At 41.3% G+C, this 24913-nt stretch overlaps 1 protein-coding gene across 1 annotated transcript in view; it reads right to left on the reverse strand.

Moving 5' to 3' along the window:
* PLCB1 (phospholipase C beta 1) overlaps positions 1-24913 on the reverse strand; it is a 641577-nt gene that overhangs the window by 76168 nt on the left and 540496 nt on the right. Inside the window, exons 28-31 of the mRNA XM_045009836.1 lie at positions 18599-18675; positions 18404-18493; positions 14416-14473; positions 10290-10376 (exon numbers count right to left, since the gene is read on the reverse strand). Coding sequence (XP_044865771.1) covers positions 10290-10376; positions 14416-14473; positions 18404-18493; positions 18599-18675 — 312 coding nt within the window. The remainder of the gene's footprint in view (positions 1-10289; positions 10377-14415; positions 14474-18403; positions 18494-18598; positions 18676-24913) is intronic.

Here is a 24913-nt window from a genome sequence, read left to right on the forward strand (position 1 = left end):
ATTAGTTTTGTAGTTCCTAATCAGCCATGAAGTATTGTGCTTCAGTCCTTGGGTTTACCTCACAGCAGCAGTTAAATAACACAAACATGGTACTTCTGATGCCCAGAGATGGATACAGAAAAAGTGTTCTGTATGGTTGCAGGGGTCCGTCTTTGTGGAGGTCATTCCTGGAGCTGGGCCATGGTTTGAGATGACAAAGTGATGTACAATATATGATACTTATTTTAGGGGGTAATAAACTTATGTTAATAAACATTAGGTTCCTGAGCTCCATATGGAGGAAGGGAAAAGTCAAGGGTTTTGAAACAAAAGGCAAGATTAGTGAGGAAAATTATTTCAAGTTTCAAAGAGGGATGTCATAAAGAATGGAGAATTAACAGTGAATATTAAAAACTATTCAAACATTCCCTGTTAGGGCCCTTTCAATTATTTAGCTTTGGTATGCAAAAGTAATCCCCTTTGGAGAATCACAGTTGTTCTTCTCTCATGAGGCTTTCCTTCTGGGGTTTAAACATCAATGCCGTCTAATTCGGTAATTGGAAGCTTTTGTAAACATTCTGTCATGAATCTCTTCAAACTCATAATCATGTCATCGAGTTTCCATATCCTCAGGGCAGCCCTTCACCTCAGTTTCCCCAAATAAACTTCACACAGGCTTTCTGGGGACAAAAATACGCCCTTCTTGGGGCCTGTGTTTAGTCATATAAAAATAAACTCCAAATAAAATGCCAAGTCCCAAATTAAAGTCCATCTAAAGTCCACACAAAGCAAAAGTTTCTCTTCCTACTCCAAGGCCTTTCTGCCTGGGCCCTTTCCTGGTTTGACAGGCCATTCCCAGGCCCTACCTGCCTAGAGTCTCAGCCTCAACAGCCAGGACTCTTTGCTGGAATCTGAGCACCCCTACTTCATTGCAGCCTCCTGCTGCTCTTTACAGGGGGATCGCCTGATCCATACCCAGTGATCAGGACTGGCTGGTCCCTCGGCCTCCAGCCCTTGTTGGACAAGCCACCCTGCTACACACATCAACTCATTTTTATCATTTTCAGCTCGTCTTTCTCCAGAGGAAGATGCATTAACTTCCATGCAGTGTGTTACACAGACTAGAGATCCTGGCTGCTTTGGATAAACACGGAAAATTCCACAGAACTTTTTTGTACAGCCAAGGGCATGCTCCTGAATTTCAACGATGAAATGATTACTGCATGTACCTAGCTTCTAAAAAGCTTTGAGATGCCTCAGCGTAAGTGTGAGATATCTTTATAGCAGTATCCTGTTTACGTCAGTTGGGTATTAAGTAGGCCATGTTTCTTGTCCTGGGATCACCTTAGCCATCTACAACCCTTAATCATATTGTCCACAGAAACAGTTTTGTGTTTGGGTAACATCACCAGCCTCTCTCTCTAGGATGTTATCTATTCTTGGGATGGGCTTTGGCAGGAAGAAGCTATATATGTCTCCTTCCCAGTCTGGTTTTCTCTTGAGTGAAGGGCAAGGTGAGTTTTACCATCTTTTCCTTTCTATGTCAGGGAGACAATAGTCTTGGGAACAGTTAAACACGCACTAGCGTCAAAATCAATAATTACTTTATATACCTTTTAACAAATCTTTTATTAGCACATTGTTATTGCCGGCATTTGGTAGGCCCACCACTGTGAGCAAACATACCTGAGACCTTAAGTAAAGATGAATGTCGGTCATTTCAAAGCACTGGCCATTAGGGAGACTCAGCTATCATCAGAGGAGAGCTCTTTGTAAGTAACTGCATAATGCTAAATAGCAGAATGCTCACTGCTTTATCCCTTACAACCAATGGAGCGGATTCTGTCCTCCAACCTAACTCCTACATGCTACCCTAGTGGCATACGGGGCAGTAAGGCATTGCATTGTCTGGCGAGAACTACCCTACTGCAGGAGCCATGAGGGCTGAATATACAGCTCTGTGCTGTCTCAGGGAAACCCCCAGTGTAGGGGCGGGGCTGAATGTGTGCAGGAGGACTGGAAGAGGGAGTCTCCATGGTGTTACAACAGCACTGCTCTAGTTGAAACCATGGGCTGTGTCACCCCTGAGTTGTAATTCAGATGGTACAAAGATTAGTTACCTTTCGCCTCAACTCCTCCCAAGCTGCAGCATCTGTGCTTGGCCTCCTATTGGACACAGCATCATATCTATTCCAGTGTTTCCAGCAGTGGACTGCTGCCTAACGCAACTGATAAACATTCACCTCTCATTCAGAAACCTCAATCTACACATTATAACACAGACGATCTTTGGGTTTTGACTCATAATGTTATTTTTTAAAATTTAGAATAGGAGAAGTGAGAATGTTTAAGAAAGACTTCCACATGCCGGAAGGGACTCAGAAATATGTTAGGTAGCCAGCTGAGGTGCAGGGAGGTGCTGGGACACTGTCTAACTTGCCTAAACCCTTACAAAACAACGATCTTCACAAATCAAACTTTTCAAGTACATGAAATATACTCTGGGCCACATGCTGCATCTCACCAGTGCATTCAAGAGTGAGTCAGCTGAAATAAGAAGATTTACATTGGTGAAAAATGAAAACAAACTTTGGCCTTTCGGTCCTCTCAATCTCAGTTCCTTACAGCTCTCAAAACATTATATTTCCTCTGGCACCTCATACAAGGAACACCAATTAACACTAAATACATGTCTGGAAAAATGTCCTCTGTGGAAGAAAAAACAGTTTTCTTAACATTCTCTAGTTTTCATTAAAATAATTACTTATATCTTCTTTCTACAAGGGCTCTGTGACATCCTTATTAAAAATAAATGAAGTTGCAAGTCATTAAAATAAAAGTAGAAGCTTTTTGCAAATTTCCATTGGAAATTTGATGTAGGCGTTTGGGCTATTTGATTTGAAAGCTAGAATTCCCAAGTGACACATGTGTGTATAGTAGCATCACAAAAAGAGATTTAATTAACATACTGAATATCACTTCAGATTGTTACATGTATCGTTTGTGACCTGTTATCCATCTTTAGAACTGTAATGTATGTTGTGCTGGAAAAATAAAGTTATTAAAAGAGAGGATCTATATGAATAAAAAGCATATGTGATGGGGCAAGGCCAGATGGCTACAGTAAAGTAGTGAGGAACAGGTATGTTAGCCTCAGGCTAAATAAATGCCTGGTACCATGGTAACCAAATGGCAGTTGCTCCAGGTTAATCAAGACACCTGGGGCCAATTAAGATCCTTCTAGAAGGCAGTGGAGATAGCTACATTGATTGGGACACCTGAAGCCAATCAAGGGCTGGCTGGAACTAGTTAAAAGCCTCCCAGTTAGTCAGTGAGGCGTGTGTGTGAGGAGCTGGGAGCAAGAGGCGCAAGGAGCTGAGAGTGAGAGGGTGTGCTGCTGGAGGACTGAGGAGTACAAATGTTATCAGACACCAGGAGGAAGGTCCTGTGGTGAGGATAAAGAAGGTGTTTGGAGGAGGCCATGGGGAAGTAGCCCAGGGAGTTGTAGCTGTCATGCAGCTGTTACAGGACGCACTATAGACAGCTGTGATCCACAGGGCCCTGGGCTGGAACCCAGAGTAGAGGGCAGGCCTGGGTTCCCCCCAAAACTCCTAACTCCTGATCAGACACAGGAGGAGTTGATCCGGACTGTGGGTTCCACCAGAGGGGAAGATCACTGAGGCCAGCAAATCCGCCAATAAGCACAGGACCCACCAAGGTAGAGGAGGAACTTTGTCATACATAGAAGAAAGCTCCAGTTTTCACTCTTTTCACTTGTGAAGGCCTCTCTGCTTATTTGTGACTGAGGCTGAAGACTATGGGCGGGATTCTGATCCCTCACTGGTGACGATTTGGAGTCATTCCACTGAGTTTTACTTGAGCAAAACCAGTGTGAGAGCCAGACCAGCCTATTTAATGACCACAACGCATTCTAGGGAAAGACTAAGAATTCCACCCAAATGTAACACAGAACTACACACAAACATCAGAGCTGAGATATTCAAAGCTGCCTAGTGGATTTGGATGCCCATCTCTTAGGGTTTGATCCCGTGAGCGGCTGAGAACAACTCAGCACATGCTTTGCTTTAAGCATGTGTGTAATCCCAATGAAATCAATGGGACTATTCAGGTGCTTACAGTTAAGCATGTGCTTAAGCACATTGCCGGATTGAGACAAGAGTGCTCAGCACCTTGCGGGATCAAGCACTGAGGTGGCTTTGAAAATCTTAGCCCAGGGAAATTTCTTTTTGTAAAAATATTCTTTTAAAAGGTTTGCAGTTCATTGAGACTGAGTAAATGTCATGCATGTCTCTGTGCTATTGCCTACTTAAGAAGGCACAGAGACTGTTAACTCATATGACTCTGATGGATTTACAAGCCAAGAAAAAAAGTTGAACAATGAAAAAACCAGTACATTATTTTACACCCTCTGTATTCCTTCTGTGTTTTACTGCTAGGCATTGCTATAACTCATGTAGCTTAAAAGCTGCAGGTTCTTAAAAGATGTGAGATTTCTTATTAAAATCTAGAGGGATTAAAACTATCCACTGCACAGAAAAGGACTATTTGCATCCGGGAGTGCAGGAAGAGGGGGGATTAAGATGGGGAACACTTTAAGAAGGCTGCTTCCTCCATGCCAACATGAGTCTATGGGTATCCAAGGTCTTCGTGAAGCCCTGCAAACTGAAATCATCACTTTGCAAAGCTCTATCCCTAACATTTTTGAGTGATTCCATGCAGTAGAAACTTGAATGGGTCTGAAGGGGGTTGGATGGAAGCGCGTCGAAAGGAGCTTTGGCTTCTTACCAGGGCACTGAGTGGAGAAAATGGAGTATGGTCTTCTTGTGCAAAGTGTAATGACCTGAAAACATATTGGAAGAGCCATAAAACTCCCTGGGAATTGCTTTCTTTCTCCTGAATTGATTTAAAATAGCAATTCTGGGCTCTAAGAATTGATAGACTTACCTAAAGTAATTGCAAAAGTTCTGTGAATCATATGCACTGTACATTGACTATTCTCAAAAATCAGAGAGAGACTCCTGCTCACCTAACTTTTATGAACAGCCCCATTTAATTCACTTACATTATTTGCAGGAGTAAAATGAATCATTTGAAACAAAAACCACAAACCGGGTATTAGACAACCAAATTGTCGTCTACAAAAAAAGATATTTTAAGGTTGTCTGTGACTGCAGGATCATTCTCCCTTCATTGTGCTTTCAAATAATTGAATTTAACTACTGCACCTGGTGTGGGGGAGAAGTCATCCATTGTTTTTGCAAGGCATTGTTTCAACAGGATGACCACGCTGGATTTACAGGAGGATTATTATTTCAGAGTTGGAGTGGCTCATTACTTTGGTCCTTGAAAACGTGTCATTTTAAGTCCCCATAAATTTTTCAGGCACGGCCCTGGTATAAATTATAGATTAGGTATAGCAATGTATACACACACTGGGCGCAATTAATAATGCATAACAAACTGTGAGATAATAAGCTTGTGTTTTTAAATTATTTAGCATATATCAGATTCTTATACTAGCCTCCATTTATATACCATTTTAAATGAAAAGTACATTTGCTTTTAAGATGTTTTTTGAAGAAAAAATCATAAATGTCATAGGTGAAAGCCATGCAAAGCAATTTAGCAAGACACACTAGGTCATCTCTCTCTCTCCTCTGATTCATGCAAACTGAGCATAAGCTGTGGGGCCATGAACACAGATGATTACATCCTCCTTACAGTGCTGGGACTTCCTTCCTCCAGGCACTAAGGTTACCACTGAAGTCAATGGAAAGATTCCAGTCAACTTCAGCGAGAGCTAGATCAGGCTTTAACAAGACAGGAGTCTCTCCTGTCGCGCTGCCACTGGATTTCCTCTGGCACGGCAGCATGGCATATGTGACTCCTACAATGGTGGTGAGAGCGGCAGCTGGTCATAGAGCTTATCGGCCATATTGAAGTGGTTTGCGGCAGCTTTATCTTGCACAGAAAATGTCCGGCTCTTATAGAGGGAATCATGCCATGCAGAGTGACTGCTCTCAGACTCCACCCTCCATTCATGTATGAACTATGGCATGTCATGAGAAAATACTGCTTAGCAGCATTTCTCTGCAATGTCCCCAGGCCTTTTCTACATAATCTATGGCTGTCCACATACCTCCTAAGTAAAAGGGATATAGAGCCCACTGTTTGCATCCTTCAACTAGCTTTTGGGGTAAGGGCTATGAATTAAAAAGAAAACGCAATAGGAAAAAAGAATGCTCCAGTCTGAGACTGGGAGTCTGGGGTTCTATCTACAGTAAGTGACTTGCCCAAGGTCATATAGAAGGTCTGTGGCAAGTCCAGATGACCTTGGGCAAGTCACTTACAGTCACCGGGCTTCAGGTTTTTCCATCTGTAAATAATAACAACACTTACCTACCGTATTTACGTGGGGCCGAATGAGTTAATGTTCGTCAAGTGCTTTGAGGTCTTTGAATGGGAGTGTAAAGTATTAATAATAACGTGTTCTACTGGATTGAGCTAAAAGTTGCAAACTGTAATGGGCCTGATTCTGACCCTGTCAACATCCATGACAAACCCTCATTGACTCCAGTGACAGGAAGTACAGGGTCCATTTACTGTAACAATCAGTTTTCATACAAAAGAATGAATTCCTTGCCATCTCTCACACGGATGGAGTTTTTGCCACTACAATGCAATGGGGGAAGAGTGGCTGGAAATGCACTTAATTTAGGTTTAAATGGATGAACAGATTATCCAAAGCAAAGACCCCGAGATAAAATGACCATGCCGTCCTCAAGTCCCTCAGTTATACTTCAATATCACAGTGCCACACATGGAGGGCAGTGTGAGTGCCACTGAAAATCAGCTCGCGTGCCGCCTTTGGCACGCGTGCCATAGGTTGCCTACCCTGATGTAAAGTAATGAAATAAGGAGAGAAGACAAGGAATGAGAATGGGGAGAAAAGAAGAGGGGTTGATGAATAGGAAGTGAACAGCAGAAAGCAAAAAGGAGAGCAGGTGGAGGAGAGAGGGGAAAAAGGAGCAAAAAGAAATAATTGGACTGATGGGAAATGGTGCTGACAGGGAGAAGACAGTGGAGGCAACTATCACATAGGACAAAGCTGAACCACCCTCAATTGTTATAACTAATTCACATGGTCAAGTTATCTACCTGTTTTCAGTGGTCAATATCTGATACTCAAGAGGAAGGCATCAATTAGAAACCCTGATGGATTCCAATTGCTAGGTGGCTTTCAATGTATGCATTTGTAGGAGTAGCCTTTGAACGGGCTCTCTCTGATGTGCATTCTATCACATAACACTCAAGGTAGAGGGCAATGAAGGAGGGATAAGGCTAGGATATTTACTGTTCCACACATGAGAACATAGTCTTTGAATTAACAAGGCGACATTGTCCTTTGCCTGGAGGCTCTCCCACATTAGCTTGTTGGAAGTGTTTGGTATGTCCTCACACACACATCTATTAGAAAAACATCCATGAGATTATTAAATTTCTAGTCTCGGCAAGACCAAAGCTGAATTTGTGATCAGAGGGAGTATGGTATTATACAGATACAATGTGAAATTCTGGTTCCGTTGAAGCAGAACTCCCACTGATTTCAAGGGGAATATAGTATTCAGAGGGACCGCTCCCATCCCTTTCTGCTGAGAGCATCAGTTCAGGAATCAAACAAGAGTAGATGGGAAGTTCAAGTTATTTTCTACTATAAGCCAAGCAGCTGAAAAAGTACAAAGTAGCCTTGTGTCTAGGACTTGTTTAGGGGAAAAAATCTGCACTGATTTATTATTCTACCGACTTCAGTGGGGTATTTAAAGGTGTAAATCAGTGGTGAATGTGGTCCCTTAGTCCACAAAAATTATCTTTTAAAACCCTAAAGGTCTTTATCTGTGGCAGGATTTCTGCATTTTAAAAAAAAATATAAAGGGCAACGTTCTCTCCAGTTTCCTAGAGAATTTACAATGCAGGAAATTACAAACTTACACTTAGCAAACTACCAAGCTCTGCTGCAAACATAATGGCTAAGATTGCAATAATCTTTTTGTCTATGACTGGGCTCTGCATGTAAAGTCATAATACAACAAGTTTTGTGAGTCACTGCTAAGTAGCCAAGTAAAATGATGAATGGCTGAAAGGGTGTCCCCAGTGATATTATTGGCAGGAGCACTCAAAGCTAATGCTATCCCCTAAACATATTAGACTGTTTGTTTAGGGACTGATCCTGCATTGCTTACGTACCCATAAACTCCCATTGACTTACATTACCATTAATTTTGATGAGAGCTTTGGATACACAAATAATGCATGTCTGGGTACTCAGAGAAATACATCTGGAAAGGTTACAGAGTACATTTTTGTGTCTGCACCTTTCAAACATCTGCAACTGGGGAAACTTTTGATCTACTACATATTAATGCCCTGCTAAGAAGGGAGCTTGGCTTTGAATACGAAGCCAAAAAAAAAAAGGCTTATAAAATGAATTGTTGTTTTGCACTAAATCTTTTGGCCCAAGTAAAAGCTAAGCCCAGTCCTGAAATCATTTCCATTATGCGGTAAGGGGTAGGATGCAGATCCCGTGGTGCACTACAGGGCACAACACTATGCAGGCTCTCAAGGCAGGACCCTGAAAGGGGAGGTTAAAGGCATTGTCAATGGGTCACTGACTATAGAGAGGATCTAGCCAAAGCCCATATAAAGGCAGAGTTGCCTCTTGCCCTGCCCTGAGGTTGTGGATGTGAATGTGTGTGGGAGGATTCTACCCTGCCAAGCCTGCACATGATCCTTCCCTCTGCATGCAAGTCATACACTTGTGGTAGGGAGTGAGTCCAGATTTCAGATCTGCTATTGCTTTACTAAAAAGTACAGTAGCAGCCTTGGGATTAAAAAAAGAAGGAAAGAAGTTAATTAAGAATTTGTATAAACAAGCTTATCAAATGATAGCATTAGAATGACTGACAATGAGTTATTTTTGCATTGTATTTGTACACTTAAATTCTATTAATGTAAAAAAAAAAAGTTAGCGCTATTCCTAAAAAGAAGCTGGTGATGAAACACAAAAAGGAAGCATTTTGAACATTTAAGGAAGATATATATTCTGATCCCAGATCCCATGGCATTCACACTAACTGTTACCTGTTATTATTATTGTTTTTATAAAGTTTATTTTTAAAATCAAAGTAGAAAATTACATGAACAAAAATATGCAATTTTTAGAAACTTACTAAGTGTATCATTTATCGCCCATGAGCTGTTAAAATAGTTACCTGATCTGTTCTTTTCATATTTCACACAAATGGGAGGCCAACACTGATTAACTAGCATCAAAATTTAAATTCCTTATTACTGCCAATTTAACTGTAATACAAGCATTCAAACATTAGTCTGTAGACAGACAAGAGATTAAAATTGAAGTCTGTAACATGCTGGATCTAATATAGGAAACATGAAAGCAGAGATGACCAGAATGGTCCATGAAGAATTAGAGCAGGAAGAGCACGCTGTTGAATGACACCGTATTCATGTACACTAGCCTGCTGATATAATTATTACTTCCTGAAACAAATCTTACATCATTTTGAGGACCTGAATATGCTCCACTGGAGTCAATGGATTCCCATTGGCTTCAGCAGGAACAGGATCCAGCCCACAATCTCTAAAATAAAATGAGAGAGAGAGAGACAGAGAGAAACACAGAGAGAGAGATATTACAGAATACTGCTTGATCTTAGCTGACATGAAAGAGAATACAAAAGATTCAATGCACAAAATCCAGTGTAGAAAGTTCAGCAAATATGCCATGTTCAACAACAGCGTTTTGACATATCTCATTGTTTTTCCACAAATGGAAAAACATCTATTATCATCATCTATTTTTACAGGCTGTCATTACTATCAAGAACACTTTGAGCTAAGCATGCTAAAAAGATATCTCCTTTTTTTATGCAAACTGTGTTTTGTTTTTGTACTGCTAAAGAACATTACAGCAAAGGGCACACTCTGCTGGTCAGAAGCACCCTTTACACAAGGTGCCTTTTAGAGATACTCTACAATGACTACAAAAACGATCGAATTATAGGGGATCAGAATCTGAAGTGGTTACTCACTAGCAGGTTGCTATCTGACTTTTTCCATAATCTCAGCTATTGGGGAACTTGATTATGACACTCTCACTATGTGCAAATTCTATCACACTTCTCAAGTATCAGATTAATTGATGCATACAGCAGGTACATTTGCTGAAAAAAGTTTTTAAAAGCATTATGTCACTGTTCAAAACTCTTTACCTTGGGCTTTTCATCCAGTATTTGCTGACGAATCTCCTTGTGTTTTTCTACAAGTTTCTCCTGTCTTTTACTCTGAGCATCTTCTAGCTATAAGAAAACAGCAAAAAGTTCTGTTTTACCCAGTACACAAACCTGCTTTTTTCCAATTAAAAATATAATTCTCTAATGACAACTGTAAACCCTTTTAATACAGCTGTGTTATCCTCTTTTTGATATGCACCAATGACTGCTGTTGTTGGCAATAGTTCATTTGTGGGTGCCTACACCACACACTTCATAGGAGAGACAAGGTGGGTGAGATAATTGGATCAACTTCTGTTGGTGAGAGAGACAAGCTTGTTTCTCTGATATCCTGGGCCAGACATGGCTACAACAGACTGCATATAAACTTCACAGGAGGCATTCAGAGTCAGAGTGTAAAACATCTGTGACAATGCAATGCTCTTAAAAATAATATTGTATTGTATTTTGTTGCAAACTTTGGTCCCCATCCTGCAAGGAGCCTTGTATGGCTAATTCCTGCACCCAAAAGGAACTCTTTGCAGGACTGGGGCCTTGAATAAGGATACATGTTCACATATTTTTGTACAGAACTTGGGCCCTGGTTCAGCAAAGCATTTAAACATGCACTTGACTTCCATGGAAATGAAACACATGCTTAAAGTTAAGCATATTCTTAAGTGGTTTCCTGTATTGGGGCCTTTGTGAGCAAAAATGACTCAGCTGTTGAATTAAAATAGTTCTGCACTGAAGACCTAAAGAAATTCATGGGAGTTTATTTTGCATATTTTTTATTTGAAAATACTTTAATCCACATTTCACAAAGCAAAATTTGGGGTTCAGTACAACATAAAAAGAGTTAAAACCATAAAACAGCTAACATTTTCTCTTGAGTTTCTATGAAACAAAAGTATTTTATTTTGCAGAGCTCTGCTTTGAATGCTTATGCATTTCAGCAGTTCTACAAACCCAATAAAGAATAAGGCATATGCTGTAATTAAATGTTTTTTGGATCTCAGAGTTCTTTAAGCCATCATTGCATTCTTGAGACACCTAACCAATTTACAAAAATGTTTCTCCAATACCTGACGGCAAGAGGCCGTACATGGTTTCCATGAATAAAAACTGCACAAAAGATCAAAATAAATCTAGATTCAGATAAGAAAAATAATTTAATTCCCCCAGTCACTGATTGTTCAAAAAAACCCATAAAATTCTAATTTCATAAACAGTAATATACAAATAATCTGTATGGCAGTTGCACAAAACGTTGAAATTTTAAAACCTTAATTTAAAACTTTAGGAAAAAATGGTTACTCACCTGTACAATAACAGTTGTTCTTCAGGATGTTTTATGTACTTATACATTCCACCGTAAGTGTATCTACACCCAATGCACCCAAGTCAGAGACTTTTGCCAGCAGTACCAGTAGGTACATGCCTAATGGTACCTTTATTGGAATCAGATATAGTGGGAATAAAAGCCTTTCCCTCTGTGCTGATAAAGAGCTTCCTCTATTGCGCCCAGATGCAAGAGACTGTACGTCTTGCATTAATACAGCCTTGTGAGATGGGTCCCTGAAAAGGGATGGGGAAGGTAGGGTGGGGAAGGAAATGAATTGGCCGAGAAGAGATTTCTGTCCGTGCACTGTAAAAGAAAGGCAGGCAGTCTCCAAATGGGCAGCCGAAACTCTGGAGATGATTTACGGTCAGTATGCTGTCTTCGACTGTGATGCCAAAGTGACTGTTCTGAAGCGGAGGTCTGGTGAGAAAGGCCTGCTGTGGACCAAGCAGATAGGCAATATCTAGAAGGCTTAGATCTCTGTCTAGAATGATCTTAAAGTTCATATTATCCCTGTGGTCTGAACTATTCCCTCTTCATCACTGGGGTACAGATATCGAGAGAGCAACGAGTCGCACAGGAATCTCCACATGCACACCATGAACATCAGTCTTTTGAGAAAAGAGCTTAGTGCCCTCAAATGGCAAGTTTTCTATTGTATTTTGAAGCTCCCATGGGATGCAGGAGGCTTTAACTAACAAGAATACCTCATTGAGACGCCTGTCACCGTTGAAAATGAAGCCATTTCAGCTGTGTCGATAGCCATTTAGAGATGTCTGGGCAGTGAGGTGACCTTCAGAGGCTATAACCAAGAACTGTTCTTTATACTCCTCTGGCAACTTATCTGTGAATTTAGAAATTGCCCACCAATTAATAAAGGAATTCTTGGCCAATAAAGCGGGACAGTTTGACACACTAATTTGAAGGCTTATGGAAGTACAGGCCTCTCTACTGTATAAATCCAATCTCTTAAATTCCTTGTCTTTGGGGGCAGCCTTGGGGAGCAACTGCCTCAATTGTTCATTCATCGCTGTGACAACTAAAGAATCTGGGGTAGGGTGAGTGAAAAAATAATCGTGTTCTTGCTGGGAAACCTGATATCGTCTATCCACACATTTGGCAGTGGGTGGAAGTGAAATGAGTGTCTGCCAAAGGGTCTTAGCAGGTTCCAGCAGGGTTTCGTTAATGGGAAGGCTGACCTTTCCCAGTCTGCAGGATATCTAATAGCTTGTGCAGATCTTCTTGCAAAAGTTCCACCTGTGCTCCTAGGGAAGCAGCCACCCTCCTAAAGTCCTGAAAGACCTTAAAGTGCTCAGGCAGAGCTGAAGTTGACTCGAGTGTGATGGACTCATCTGCAGAAGAGGAGGAATATTTTGGAGTTCTTCTATTGGGTCCTCTTGGTCTGGGTACTCCAAAGCCGGGTGACAGGACCTCGTGGTTCCACAGGAGCTTCACTAGTGGCTACAGGAGTTGGGAGAGGTGACTTGCTCCTGGATTATGCAGCTGATGGAGTCCAGAGGGTCTGAGAGCAGTCCAAGAGGCCCAGTATGGCCAAAGAGACTATAGCAGTGCTTGCAACATCTGTGGTGGAGGGCACCATATCAGGGTATCTGTATGAATAACTCATCTGTATGAATAACTCATCTTGCTCCATGGGTCATGCATGCTTAGATCCGTGTGGAGATCTCAAAGACCTCAGAGATTAAAGGTCTATCGTTGTCTGAGTCTGACGAGGAGGAAAGATAACTCTCTTTTCATTGAATGGACAGGAAAGTCCACTGGTTACTGGTGGAGTCCTGGGCACAGGAGATACACAGTGCTGCACCAAAGGTAGGATGAAGTATCTGACAGTGCTGGTGGAAGCAGACAAGCACTAATAATGAAGGTAAATTTTCTGTTGTTGGAGCTGGTTTTGGATTCACCAGTGCTGGGGTTAAAGATCTCTCCAGGAAGGGAGAAAGCACTGGTCTTGACAGCCCCACTGGAGCTAGCATCAGCGGTGCAGCCTCAGATAGTGTACAGGGAGTGCTGAGTTGGCACCGGCAGACTTTTAGCACCATTTTTTGAGATGAGGAGTGCAGCCTATCTGCTTCAAAGCTCTGAACCTGTTGAGGAGAGGAAGGAGATCTATGATTCTCACCCAAAACTAGCTTTGGAACCATGGCAGCTGTAGGGGCCCTCCTTACGGAGGAAATTTCTGCTCTCTCGTCGTAGGGATCAGGCTCTGAAGAGGGATGCATTGCCTTTTCAAGAAGATAAACCTTAAATCAGAAATCCCTCTGTTTCTTTGCCCTCATAGGGAATGAGGTACAGAGACGGCATTTGTCCCTCACGTGTCCTTTGCCTAAACAAATTAGACAACTGTTGTGCCTGTCAGTGATGGGGATAAGGGCCCTGCATGCGGCACATTTCTGCCCGGCAAAAGCCTAAGTAGCTAAACTATAACTATACTAAGTGAACTATAACTATGTACAAAGTGAGGAAATCCTTAAGTTGACTAACCAAGGCTCATGAATGCTGGGGAGCTCTAAATATCGTGGTCAGAGGGAACTGAGAAGAAGGTGGTGGCTATGCCCCTTTTATGCCCTGGCTCTGTGCATGGGGAGGGAATGCGCCCCCTAGTGGTACTGCTTGCAAAAGTCTCCGACTTTAGTGCATTGGGTGCACATACACCTACAGTGCAATGTATATGCTCATAATCACTCCACGGATAACTTCCAGCCAAACTGTAATCTGTAAAAGCTGAAGTTTTACAAACAACGTAAATACAACAGACTGACGTACCCTCTTTATGTACTGCACCACTTCCTGGATATATGATCGAATCATTTCCGTCTTCTCCCTGGGGACAAGGGATTAACAAATTATTGCAGTCGACAAAATTACATCAATATGTTTGTCAGTTCAGATAAATCAATACTCAATGTGATAGATTCTGCCTTGAAGAGACAGTCCTGTCTGTCCGTCCATCTGCATTTCTAAAGTGTCTAATATGTTAGAATCAGGGTGTTGGCGTTATATCTTCAGAAACATCCTGAAATGTCCAGATCTGTGACTTCCTGCAATGACATTATTTTCTCTTGCTTGCCTTTAAGCCCTGATAATGTCAGGCAAGTCCTGCTCTCAGTTAGTCCTTCTGCCGTAGAACATCGTTCCTGCTGCAGCTTCTATGTGGCAGCAGTGTTCTTGTAAGTGTGAAAATGGAATACCAAAGGGAACACACAGGACATCACCTGTTATCCAACATGTTCTATTATGCAACATTCCGTGTCAGTGAATGAAATCCAGCCGCACGGTAGTCAATGACAAAAATCTCAGCCACTCCAGTAGGGTCAGGATTTCACCCCATAACTTTATTACGTAAGCCATGGAGCTCTGGATTCAGTTGAAACATTTGAATTTTAGAGGTGCCTATGAATATACTATGTAGGCCTTGGATAGGGGCTAACTCTACAATGGCAGACAGCCTAGCAGGCCAAATGAAGGCTCACAGAGCTTCTCTGCTACTGTGATGGTTTAGCTGGTGATGTGCTGCAATATTTTAGGGGTAGGGCACAGCTGCTTGTCTTCTGCTTTTGAACTGCATTGTCTTGTTCTGCTCCACAACAATGCTGCTGTGCCATGCTAGTTAACCGCTCAGCTGCCACACTGACTGGGAACAACAAAAAAGAGGTTTCTACTGACTTATTTCATTGGTTTTCTTTACAACCACTTTAAGAGGAGACAGGAACATAGAATATCAGGGCTTGGAAGGGACCTCAGGTGGTTATCTAGTCCAACTCCCTGCTCAAAGCAGGACCAATCCCCAGACAGATTTTTACCCCAGTTCCCTAAATGGCCCCCTCAAGGATTGAACTCACAATCCTGGGTTTGGCAGGCCAATATTCAACCTACTGAGCTATCCCTCCCCCAGAGCTCAGCAGTTTCATCTGCAGTGACCTTTTAGACAGATTTTTTTCAGGACGGCCTGGCCAGAGTTAGCACACACTGCCATAGACATGGCAGGGACAGTGCAGATACATTAGAAATCAGTGAGACTTAGGTTCCAAAGCCACTTATGGGCCTTTGAAAATTTTACCTGTGTCAATATAGGCCCTGATTCCGTACCATTAAAGTTAATGGGAACTTTGCCATTGACGTCAATGATGACAGTATCAAGCCCACAGTGAACATGCAGCTTATTAGAGATGATGCATGTAGTAATTTGAGTATATAGTGTAAGACGTTTCTTTATTGTTTGTGAACTTCGCAGAGGGGAGAGAAAACTTTCCCCAAACGATGGAGTAGCTGCAATATTTCAGTAAAATCGAGGAGCACTTAAGAGGTTAAACAGAATTTTGAATTGCTTGGTAAACCTACCTATACATAAGGGATTAAAATATGTTGCTTCCAGGCAGCTATGCAAACCCTAGAGACAGGGGAAAATTAAGGATAATAGGAAAATGAACGCCTGCAAAGCTTGGCACAATATATTAATCTGGGCACATTTTGATTTCCCACATTTGTGAGAGAGTATCCTCAAATACCTAACTGGCACAGGAGGCCTTGATGGGATCCACTGGGTTTGCACACAGGTCCTGCTACCTCTTTCAGTGGGGAGGGGCAAACTGCGTCCACTTGTTGGAACAGCTGGGGAGAAACATAACGAGTTTCCTGCTCCTTTTGCTGCCTCCAATGGATTTTCCTGGGCAAGGAGTTTGAGGGAGCCTCCTTAGGGACTTTTATCTGCCTACTTTTGAACACCTAAATTGATATTTCAATAATCTCTCTACAGGCAAATCGTTTCATGCTGCAATGGATTTTACTGTTAGAACATTTTTCATAATGTCTAACTGGTTTTCCCCAATTTTGTTTCTGTGCCATTATGTCAACTTTAACCACCTTAAATAATTCTTCCCCTTTTACACTATCACTTATTATTCCCATTTTGTCATCTACTCTTTAGGCTGCTAATTAAATTCCTCTAATGTCTGTTCTCAGGTCATGTGCTGTAGTTCTTTTATCTCTGTAGCCCTTCTTTCATGTCTATCAATAAAAATATGCATTTCTTTTTCCTACTACAAGAAGCTCCAAACCATACACAGTGGTAATACTATATTAAACACTGTATAATCGTGGCTTTGTGTAAAAGCTTGGGGGGTTGTTTTGGTTTTTTGTTTGCTTGGTTTTTTTAAATTCTTTTGCAGTTTTTTTTTAAATTTGGTTTTAAATATTACAAAGCATCCGGCTCCTGGGCAGAGTTAGGCAGGACTAGTGGCAGGAGCTCAGTAGGCAGAACAAGCACCGGAGTTCAGAGTCAGTATCAGAGTCAATAGTCAGGCCGAGGGTCCAGCTGAGAGGCAGAGGTAGGGAAAAGTCGGAGATCAGGCTGAGGGTCAATACTGGGTAGCAGGGACCACATAGGAGTCAAGGTCCAAATCAGAGCAAAAGTCAATACCAGGACTCAGGAACAGGAAATACAAGGTGGTCACAGTAGCTAGCTAATAACCCACATTGGACACTTCCTGAAACACTGCTTGGGTTTATATAGAGCAGCGGGCCAATCCAGTGCCACCTCACAAGCCCCTTGAGGCGGGACTTCCTGTGGTTGGTGTCCAGAGCGGGTCATGGGTGGGGATACACAAGCGAGTTACAGCTGTTACTGGGTAGCAGTGCAGAGGTGTTTCCTGTCTAGCAACTCTACAAGCCTGGGTCTGAGACCCACTAGGCCTTACACAAAGATTGATAACTAATAATAAATACAGTAATGCAACCTAAAATGTCCTATTCTCTCTTTGAATTATTTACCAAAAAGGAATTGAGGAAAACAAACAAATCCTATTTACTGGAGGAGGATATAGCCCACTTACCCAGATATATTCTGTGCTTATTTGTGAGCCATAAATCAAATCAATATTTTTGCACCTTTTTACAGATACTGCACCCGCAGAACCCAATTCTTCTCACTTCCACTGTTGAAAAATCAGGAGTAACGCTAAAGCTAGCATGAAAGAAGGATTGATAGCACAGGATCTGAGGTGACATTACAAAACTACCACAAACCTTCTATTATAACGATGCCGTTTGTTTCATTCAGAAATGAGTTAATAATAGGTAAAGTTAAAAGGAAAGGAAATTCCTACCCAACAAACTCTGTTAAGGTGAAATGAAAGCCTCAGGAACTGTCAGTAGTTTGAGTGCATGCTATCATTCAATAACATTAAAAAATTTTAAACATAGGAAAAGGTAATATGCAGGTAAGGTTACATTTATCAAACAAGGCACCCAAACTACTTGAACCCTGTGCCCATGGAGGGGCCAGCCTGCCACATTCCTTTCCTTGTATGCTGCATATCAAAAATGGCCCACAGAACTTTCATTTTATAGTGTGTTTTAAGGGTGTCTCTCAAATCCAGGCCTAATCCCACGAACACTCCCACACATGAGTCACTTTACAATGTTGATTTGAAGCCAATGGGCTTATTCACCCACATGTAGAAGCATTCGTGGGATCAGGGCCTAGGTGTGCCATTCTGTTACCACACTGACCTTTTCATGAGGATTCTCTCATTTGACACGGAGTGCAGTGCAAAAGCACACCCGTTCAGCTGGCAAAGCGCTACATGTGGAGGAGAGGTTTGGATTCATTCAATAGGAGGTGTCATGGTTCCTTTGGTGACCCCTTACTTCCTGCATACTGATCATCTAGTTGAGGCTTTTCTTTTGATGTCACATGGACCAAATGTCCTTGAACCGCTTCATAAAATCGAACACAATTTTAGAATACACTTACTCGTCCACTTGATTTTTATCCTTGGATTTAGCTTCTGTGATCTTCTCCTGCCTCTTCTTGTCCATTTTCTTCTTTAACTCCTTCTTTTCTCTACAGGAAAGAGAAATAAAGATAAGCCTACACACACATACGTATTTCAACCAGAAGTTAGATGCTGAAGAAGGTTTAGTTAGTTATATGAGAGTAGCATCTTACTTTTCACAAGTCTCTTTCAGTTTCTTTAACTGGCTGTTCTGACATTCCTCTGCCACATCTGTCAGCTTCTGAATGAGCTGAAAAAAGCCAAACAATGAACATTTTACATTTTTTTCATCATAAATAATCCAAGCTTTCTTCAAAGATGTAGTGTGGTGAACACGTGCAATGTTATACCATCAGCATGTATATGTGATTAAAAGTTAGTAGCAGTTCTATCAGTTAAGCCTGGATTGTCTTCTTGAGGACTGTGGACTTACACATAAAAATCTCATTAGCTTCCAAGTGTTTTCCTACTTATGAACAAGAATAATTGTGGTCATTGATAAATTACAACTGTCCGTGCCTTTGTCTCGTTCAGTTTCTCTGCAAGTGGGGTATACAGTTGCCATGACCAGAACTCTGTTATTTGTAACAATTTTGATTTTTGTGTGGCCAGGTAGAAGTAATAGATTCATGCATATTGGGTTAGAAGGGACTCTTTGCTCATCTCTAGGAAGCAAGGACTACAGGTTAAAGCACAGGACTGGGAGTCAGAAGATCTGAGTTCTGGCTCTGCCAGACACCTGTTCTATGAGTGTGGGCAAATTTAAGGCCAAATTCTGTCCCCACTGAAGGCAGAAACAAAATCTCTATTGACTTCAGTGAGAACAAGAGTGGTGCTTATTAAAAAAAACCCAAACCTCTCTCTGCCTCAGTTTCCCCATCTGTAAATGGGGGAAATAATACTTCCCTACATCATATGAGACTAACTTCACAATATTATGAGTCATAAAAGGATCACTGATATATTTCACTTGAAGACCACTATAGTTTAGGAATAATTCAGTGAAATAATCAGATACACATTTAGAACCATGAAATAGAGAATGTATAGTAAAGGGTAGTTAGTAAAATCCAAATTTTATTTCCTATTTGCAGAAAACAAAAGGAGGGTATTAGGTATAAACCCTCTTCTAGAACTACAGAATAACAAAGTATACAACTAAGACAGAATTCTCATTTGTCTGTGAAGCAAATTTTCATCAGAGAAAATAAAGCTCAGAGGAAACTGTCAGAATGTTTCTTATTGAAAAAGTAATTATCATAACACTTCATAACTGAACAATTCAGAAAATGTAACCAAGCTTGGGGAACAGTCATTATGTGTTTTGAAATGTAAATGTACGCAGGGAAATGAGTTTACAGACAATATGAAGCCCCACAAAATAATTATATACTAGTCCAAAATGGTTGTTTGCACAAAAGTAATACAAATTTAACATCCAAATAAAGAGATAAGACACAGCCCATTTTAGACATAGCTCATTACCAAAACCAAGGGCGGCTTCCTGAGGACATTGGAATAATCATGTAACTGCTCATCAGTGTGAGCAAGGGGTTTACTTTCTGGTCTCCAACTGCAAACATAAAGGCGTATTGCATATTACTCTGCTACAGCTAACCTGCGGTATGTTATGTAGGAAGGGACACAATACTTCAAAATGATACGAATATGCAACTAATGCTACAGGAAAAATGGTATATGACTTTCTGTTATCTGAGAAATAGCTTGTGATCACATAAACAGAGACCAGACTATAAAGCCCAAGGGGGTAGTGATAAGGATCTGAACGCCTCCTTAACTTTGGCATGTCCTCACTTTGAGTGCGTAACTGTGCAATGTTCTCCTCACAGCTTCTTGTCAGTGGAATGCATCATTCAACATTGGGAATACCACGTTCTTACCAAATCCTCATGTCGTTCAATGATGATTTATCTCTTAAGAGTGTGGGTGTGAGGAAGAAAGAAAGGCAAAGGCAAATGAGATAGAGCAATCTTGAGAGAGAAAGCGAGAGCCAGTCTTGTGTCTGGCCTGGAAAGGAATTCGAATGCTGACTCAGCTTCAGGACCTATTCAAACCTGCCATTAGCAGAAAATGCCACTGAGAATCAATTCACTATTTATCTTGAGAGAGAAAGAAATATTGCTTGGGCAGAGGTGATTCCAACTTTTAAGATGACCTCAAACCGGCCAGGAGAAAAACCAAGAGGAGAGCATTTCAGAAATAGCGAATTCCTACAAAAGCAGTTAAATTCCTCTTGACCGAGGGGGAATGACTATCCTAAATAGTTTTTCCTATGCAGTGTATGTAACATGACAAAATCAAGAGAATGACGACAAGAGAAATAAAATCAGTGGGTGAGATTTGGTTCCTGCTCATACCTAATCGCAGTTAACTCATGCAATTAACTCAAAAAAATTAATCACAATTAAAAAAAGGAATCGTGATTAATCGCACTGTTAAACAATAGAATATCAATTGAAATGTATTAAATATTTTTGGATGCTTTTCTCCATTTTCAAATGTACCGATTTCAGTTACAAGACAGAATACAAAATATACAGTGCTCACTTTATATTATTTTTTATTACAAATATTTGCATTGTACAAACGATAAACAAAAGAAATAGTATAATTCAGTTCACCTCCTACAAGTACAGTAGTGCAATCTCTTTATCATGAAAGTCCAACTTACATAACTGAACTCAAAAACAAAATAATGTAAAACTTTAGACTCTACAAGTCCACCCAGTCCTACTTCTTGTTCAGCCAATCTCTAAAAAAATCAATGTCACCTGAAAGTGAGAATAGGTGTTCGCATGGCACTGTTGTAGCTGGTGTCGCAAGATATTTATGTACCAGATGCAATAAAGATTCATATGTCTCTTCATGCTTCAGCCATCATTCCAGAGGACATGCTTCCATGCTGATGACGCTCGTTAAAAAAATAAGGTGTTAATTAAATTTGTGAGTGAACTCCTAGAGGGAGACTTATATGTCTCCTGCTCTGTTTTACCCACATTCTGCCATATATTTCATGTTATAGCAGTCTCCAATTATGACCCAGCACATTGTTGTTTGTTTGAAGAACACTTTCACTGCAAATCTGACAAAATTCAAAGAAGATACCAATGTGAAATTTCTAAAGATAGCTATAGCACTTGACCCAAGATTTAAGAAATCCAAGTGCCTTCCAAAATCTGAGAGGGATGAGGTGTGGAACATGCTTTCAGAAGTCTTAAAAGAGCAACACTGTTGCGGAAACTACAGAATCCAAACCACCAAAAAAGAAAATTAACCTTCTGCTGATGGTATCTGACTCAGATGATGAAAATAAACATGCATCGGTCCACACTGCTTTGGATTGTTATCGAGCAGAACCCATCATCAGCATGGACTCATGTCCTTTGGAATAGCGGTTGAAGCATGAAGGGACATATGAATCTTTAGCGCATCTGGCATGTAAATATCTTGTGACGCCAGCTGCAACAGTGCCATGCGAACGCCTGTTCTCACTTTCAGGTGACGTAAACAAGAAGTGGGCAGCATTATCTCCTGCAAATGTAAATAAACTTGGTTGTCTGAGTTATTTGTCTGAACAAGAATTAGGACTGATTGGACTTGTAGGCTCTAAAGCAAGGGTCAGCAACCTTTTGGAAGTGGTGTGCCGAGTCTTCATTTATTCACTCTAATTTAAGGTTCCGCGTTTCAGTAATACATTTTAACATTTTTAGAAGGTCTCTTTCTATAAGTCTATAATATATAACTAAACTATTGTTGTATGTAAAGTAAATAAGGTTTTTAAAATGTTTAAGAAGCTTCATTTAAAATTAGATTAAAATTCAGAGCCCTCTGGATTGGTGGCCAGAACCCGGGCAGTGCGAGTGCCACTGAAAATCAGCTCGTGTGCCGCCTTTGGCATGCCTACCCCTGCTCTAAAGTTTTACATTGTTTTATTTTTTAATTTTTTTTGTACATAATTCTACAATTGTAAGTTAAACTTTCATGATAAAAAGATTGCACTACAGTACTTGTATGAGGTGAATTGAAAAACACTATTTCTTTTGTTTTTTTACAGTGCAAATATTTGTAATAAAAAATAAATACAAAGTGAGCACTGGCCACTTTGTATTCTGTGTTGTAATTGAAATCAATATATTTGAAAATATAGAAAACATCCAAAAATATTTTAAAATGCATTGTATTATTGTTTATTAGCACAATTAATTGAGCAATTACTCGTGATTAATCTTTTTAATCACGCAATTAATTGCAATTAATTTTTTTAATTGCTTGACAACCTTATTTGTAAATTCTCAGAAAATCCAATCTATACTCAGAGGGTAAGCACTGAAAGTTTGTTGAGGATATACTGCATTTTTCATACAAAACAAGGCTTCTTTAAGTGCAAAATCAAACTCCAACCTTAACCATGGAGTACTGAACAGCACCTCGGTAATGTGAAATGAATAACAGCTGTCCATGAATGCAGCATAAACACTGTCTCCGTATAATCACACATCTCCCATTCACCAAGACAAGTTATCAGATACGTGAGAGCATTCCATATGTATTTCACACAATGAAGGAACAATGAAGAGACAATACATTTGAACTCGGTAGTTTTAGAAAATGGCAGTGTCCCTGAGAGCCTTTGGGCCTCGATCCTGCAACGAGTTTTGCAGGCAGATCCCAGCACTCACACAGAGCTCCTAATAGGGATGGGACCTTAATTTGCACAGTGTGACCCAATCAAGATCCCTTGTATTACAGCAAGCAGGGAGTTAGCTTCAGACTTAAATCTCACATAGTTGTAAGAGGCAGAGGACATGTCCACACTACAAATGCTGCATTGGCGCAGCTGCACTGATCCAAATGCAGAGGGGAGAAGAGCTGATGCAGTGGGGGGATGGGGTGGGAGAAGTAGATTAAGCCAAGGAGAGGCGGAAAGGAAACTGGGACTGGAGGCTGGCAGGGTAGGGGAGAGAGAAACTGGGGTTGGCTGAACAAGGAGACTGGGACTGGCAGTAGGAGGTGGAGCCAGGGATTGGTTTGCAAGGGGACTGGGACTGGGATTGGTCTTCTCTACACTACCGGGGAAAGTTGAGCTAAGCTATGCAATTTGAGTTACATTAATAGCGTAACTCAAGTCGACGTCGCTTAGATCTATTTACTGCGCGGTCCACACTATGCTATGTTGACGAGAGAGCGATCTGCAGGCGATTGAGCAGGTCTTCACTAGATGCACTAAAGCAACTGCTGATGCATTGATCACCGCATGTCAATCCCCTGGTAAGTGTAGAAAAGTCGTAAGTATCTTTGGGTTCCATTGTATTAAATGCAAAGTTTATGTATTATTGTGGGCCAGGATTGTATGTTACCTCCGTAGGGGGGAGATGTGATGTGAGGCGTGGGAGTTCAAAGGACTATCCTAAAAATGTGCCAGACAAGAATGGACAATAAGTGTTAAGTGGATTTCCTGGGGTACGCCTGGAGGAAATTAATGAAAGTTTCCCACCTGTGGTTATGCAAAACTCCTGCCTTTTGAAGCTATGTCCTGTGGCTAAGTCTTTGTCTGCTGATTGCCTGTTCCCAGAGACTGGAAATCAAAGGCCCAAGGGGTGTAAAGAAATGGCTGAACTGCCCAGCCTGGCTTCTGGTTCTGAATGTGAGACAGCGATAACCTTGCAACACTGGGGAAAACCCAGCTTTGGGTTTTGAAGGACTGACATCTATCAGAGCCCAACGTTGGAGTTGGGGGTGACCTCTGGTAAGCTTTTTAGCAGGTAGGTTCTTTTATTGTTTTTAATATGTTTTTTCTGTAATGCTTCCACCTTAAGAATAAATGTGCTTGGATAGACTGAGCTGAGTGGCAACTCATAACTGCTGGCAATCACACTGTTCATAGTAATCAGAGAGAATGCAAAGTGCAGATCCTGGCCTGATTAGGCAGTCTGGCTTGCTGGGGATATCATAGTGTAAGGCAGGCAACTGTGCAGCTTTAAAAAACCCTGGTCAGAAGAGAGTCAGATGCAGGACTCTGCTCAAGTTAGGTGACGGCTGGGAGCCAGAAGCCTAGAATGGGTGCCACTGATGGACGATGAGCGGGGAAACAGGTGCATCTGCCCTGAAACTGCAACAGAGGGAACAAAGTAAAAGGGGAAAGGAGAAATATCAGACAAGGAACTCAGGTGCGAGGGGAGAACTGGGATACAGATCACAGAAATCAGATGAGGAGCCTGAGGAGGGAGATTGGGACTGGAAACCAATTGGGATGGAGAAAGAGTCACAGCAGAAGGCCATGGTGAGAGAGAGAGATACAGACAGATTAGACGAGGAGCTGACAGCAGGGTGGGGGCATGGCTAGGCAAGGAGACTGGGGACAAAGTACTGGGTGGCGGGGGGAGGTGGGATGGGGGTAACTGGAAATGGGTAAATAAGGAGATTGGGACTTGAGACTGGGACAGTTTGGAGTCTGGATGGGTCAGACT

This window comes from Mauremys mutica, chromosome 3 (assembly GCF_020497125.1).
Source record: "Mauremys mutica isolate MM-2020 ecotype Southern chromosome 3, ASM2049712v1, whole genome shotgun sequence".
NCBI classification, from domain to species: Eukaryota; Metazoa; Chordata; order Testudines; family Geoemydidae; genus Mauremys; species Mauremys mutica.